Raw genomic sequence first — 3091 nt, forward strand, 5'->3', positions numbered from 1 at the left:
GCTCTAGCCCCAGCAGTAGTAGCAGAGGTTCCGGGAACCTCAGCTGTTCAGAGTTTGTGGGCTCCTATGGCTGCTGCTCTGCTGGATGCCTGCAGTGTAAGCTGGAGTATTGGCTCCTGGCTTTCTGCCTGTTGGTGGTAAAGGTGCCAAAGTCAGCAGCCTCAGAGAGTCAATCATGGTAGCTGTGGGTAAAACTATTTTCGCTTTCACACTTCCAGCCCAGAGTTTCCCGTAGTTACTAGTCCCTGGGTAATCTCACATGTTCCCTTTTTGCTCTTAATTAACCCCTCGGATATATTTGTAACCAGTTTCCCGTGTTAAATTCCTTTTTTTTTTTTGAGATAATGTCTCCCATTTTTTTTTTTTTGAGATAATGTTGCCCAGGATGGAGTGCTGTGGCACAATCGCGGCTCCACCACCACTCCTGGGGATTTTTTTTTGTATTTTTATTTTGTATTTTTGGTAGAGACGGGGTCTCGCCACGTTGCCCAGGCTGGTCTCAAACTCCAGAGCTCAGATAATCTGTCCGCCTCGGCCTCCCAAAGTGCTGGATTACAGGGTAACTTAGCCACCAGGCCCAGCTGCACAACCACTTTGGAAGACAGTTTGTAAGTTTCTTGTAAAACCAGGCCAGGCACAGTGGCTCATGCCTGTAATCCAAGCACTTTGGGAGGCCAAGGCAGGAGGATCGCTTGAGCCCAGGAGTTTGAGACCAGCCTGGTCGACATGGTGAAACCCCACCTTTACAAAAAATAGAAAAATTAGCTGGGTGTAGTGGCACTGTGCCTGCAGTCCCAGCTACTCGGGAGGCTGAGGAGGGAGGATCATCTGAACTCAGGGAATTTAAAGCTGCAGTGAGCCATGATTGTCTGCCATGACAGAGTGAGACCCTGTCTCAAAAAACACAACAAAACCCCCAAAAACAAAACTAAACTTACTCTTACTATATGATCCAGCAATCATGCTTCTTGGTATCCGTCCAAAGGAGCTGCAAACATGTCCACACAAAAACCTGCACACAGATGTTTGTAGGAGCTTCACTGACAATTGCCTAAACACAGAAACAACCAGGATGCCCGTTAGTTGGTGAATGAATAAACATTGTTACAGCCTGACAATGGAATATTATTCAGCACTAAAAAGAAATGAACTATCAAGACAAGACAAGGAGAAAGCTTAAATGCATGTTACTGTAAAGAAAGAAGGCAATCTGAAAAGGCTGGCCACTTCCAGATTCCATTATATGCCATTCTGGAAAAGTCGAAACCATGCAGTCAGTGCACAGATCAGCGGTTGCCAGGTGTTGTCAGAAGAAAGGGATGAACAGGAGCACTAAGGATTTTCAGGGCAGTCAAACTATTCCGCATAATACTATAACGGTGGATCCATGTCATTATATCTTTGCCAAAACCCATAGAATAAAACACCAAGAGTGTTTTGAGATAATGTCTCCCCCCTTTTTTTTTTTTTGAGACAATGTTGACCAGGATGGAGTGCTGTGGCACAATCTCGGCTCCACCACGACTTCTGGGGATTTTTTTTTTTGTATTTTTATTTCGTATTTTTAGTAGAGACAGGGTCTCCCCACGTTGCCCAGGCTGGTCTTAACTCCAGAGCTCAGATAATCTGTCTGCCTCGGCCTCCCAAAGTGCTGGATTACAGGGTAACTTAGCCACCAGGCCTGAACTTTGGGTGCTAATGACGTGTCAATGTAGGTTCACTGATCATAACAAAGGTACCACTTTGGTATGGGACGTTGACAGTGGAGGATGCTGTGCATGTGTGGCAGTACGGGTACATGCGGGAACTCTATTTTCTGCTCAATTTTGCTGTGAACCTGAAAGTATTCTAAAAACTAAAGTCTCCTTTTAAAAATCCACTGTTTCACCTAATTCAACACTTCACTTCCACTCTGATAATCTCTGGCAACCACTGATCTGTTTACTGTCTTTATTTACATTGAATGAAAAGAATTTTTAAACTGTTTTGGTATTTTAATAATAATCAATATATTTTGATTGGACTTTTATAGTGAGCACTTTCTTTGGATATGAGTGTCTTTGACCTTCAAAAAAGTTATAGTTGTTATCACTTATCATAAGAGGTGGGGTCCACCTCTTAAAGTAGCAATACAATCTTATTTAGGTTGAAAAAGGTCATTTCGCCACTTCTCTTTGCAGGTTTCTGTGCAATCCGTCAGGGGACAGCCGGGACCAATCATTTAAAAACCTTTCCAGCCTGCTAATCTTACCATACCTCACATGCTTGTCATTCCTGGCCAAAATCCAAACGGATTTCCTACAGCCTCATTTTTAGTTTTTTTTTCTTCTGTACTTTCGCTCCCCTGACGCAAGCTTCCACCGTCTCCATCCTAAACTTTCCCACTACGCCCTCCAGAATGCCTTTTCCTATGAGCAAGCCCCCTGAGTCGCTGGCGTCTCGGAAGCGGCTCCTCCACTCTCCCGTTGTGGCGGAATCCGTGATCCGAGCCAGGCGTCCTCCCGGGCGTCTGGTCCTCTTCACCTCCTTTCCCCGAGGACTCCGGCTCCCGGCGAGCAGGCGGCCCACTTCCCCGGCCGCTTCCTTCCCCCGGGATGACGTTTCTACCGGCGGGCTCTGGTAATTCCTACTGTTTCCCTACCCCGTGGTGGCTCCTGGAACCCCCGGGCCCGGTCTGCCGGTAAAACGTTGACGCATTTAAACTACTACTTCCGATCCTCTCCTCCCCGTCCAGCCTGCGCTCTTCGGCGGCCGAGCCTGGACTGCCCGTCATGCCCTCAGGCGTCTCCCCGGCCCTCCCGGCTCCTCGGCCGTCCCTGCGGAGCGCGGCTCCTGACCACGCCCACGGCTCGCCTCCTCCACCCGCTCCGCGCGCCTCGCACGTGTCTGGGGGAAACACAGCCAAACGTCGACTTATGATTCAGGGACGAGGACCGCGAGAGCAGTCTTCACCTTCTCATCCTTCTTCATTTCACAGTATACAAATACGCTCTTACTGCTTCTCATCACAGGTAACTCGCCTTTTGCAGAGCAACCGCCGCCGCCGAACGGTCAGGGCCCGGAGGCACCCGCACCAGTCCCGCAGGACGCA

At 48.5% G+C, this 3091-nt stretch overlaps 1 protein-coding gene across 1 annotated transcript in view; it reads left to right on the forward strand.

Moving 5' to 3' along the window:
• The first annotated feature begins 2771 nt into the window (after positions 1-2771).
• The window catches only part of SEH1L (SEH1-like (S. cerevisiae)), a 55664-nt gene continuing 55344 nt past the window's right edge, over positions 2772-3091 (forward strand). Inside the window, exon 1 of the mRNA XM_011985551.1 lies at positions 2772-3050. Coding sequence (XP_011840941.1) covers positions 2772-3050 — 279 coding nt within the window. The remainder of the gene's footprint in view (positions 3051-3091) is intronic.

The sequence above is a fragment of the Mandrillus leucophaeus genome, unplaced genomic scaffold (assembly GCF_000951045.1).
Source record: "Mandrillus leucophaeus isolate KB7577 unplaced genomic scaffold, Mleu.le_1.0 Scaffold286, whole genome shotgun sequence".
Taxonomy (NCBI): domain Eukaryota; kingdom Metazoa; phylum Chordata; class Mammalia; order Primates; family Cercopithecidae; genus Mandrillus; species Mandrillus leucophaeus.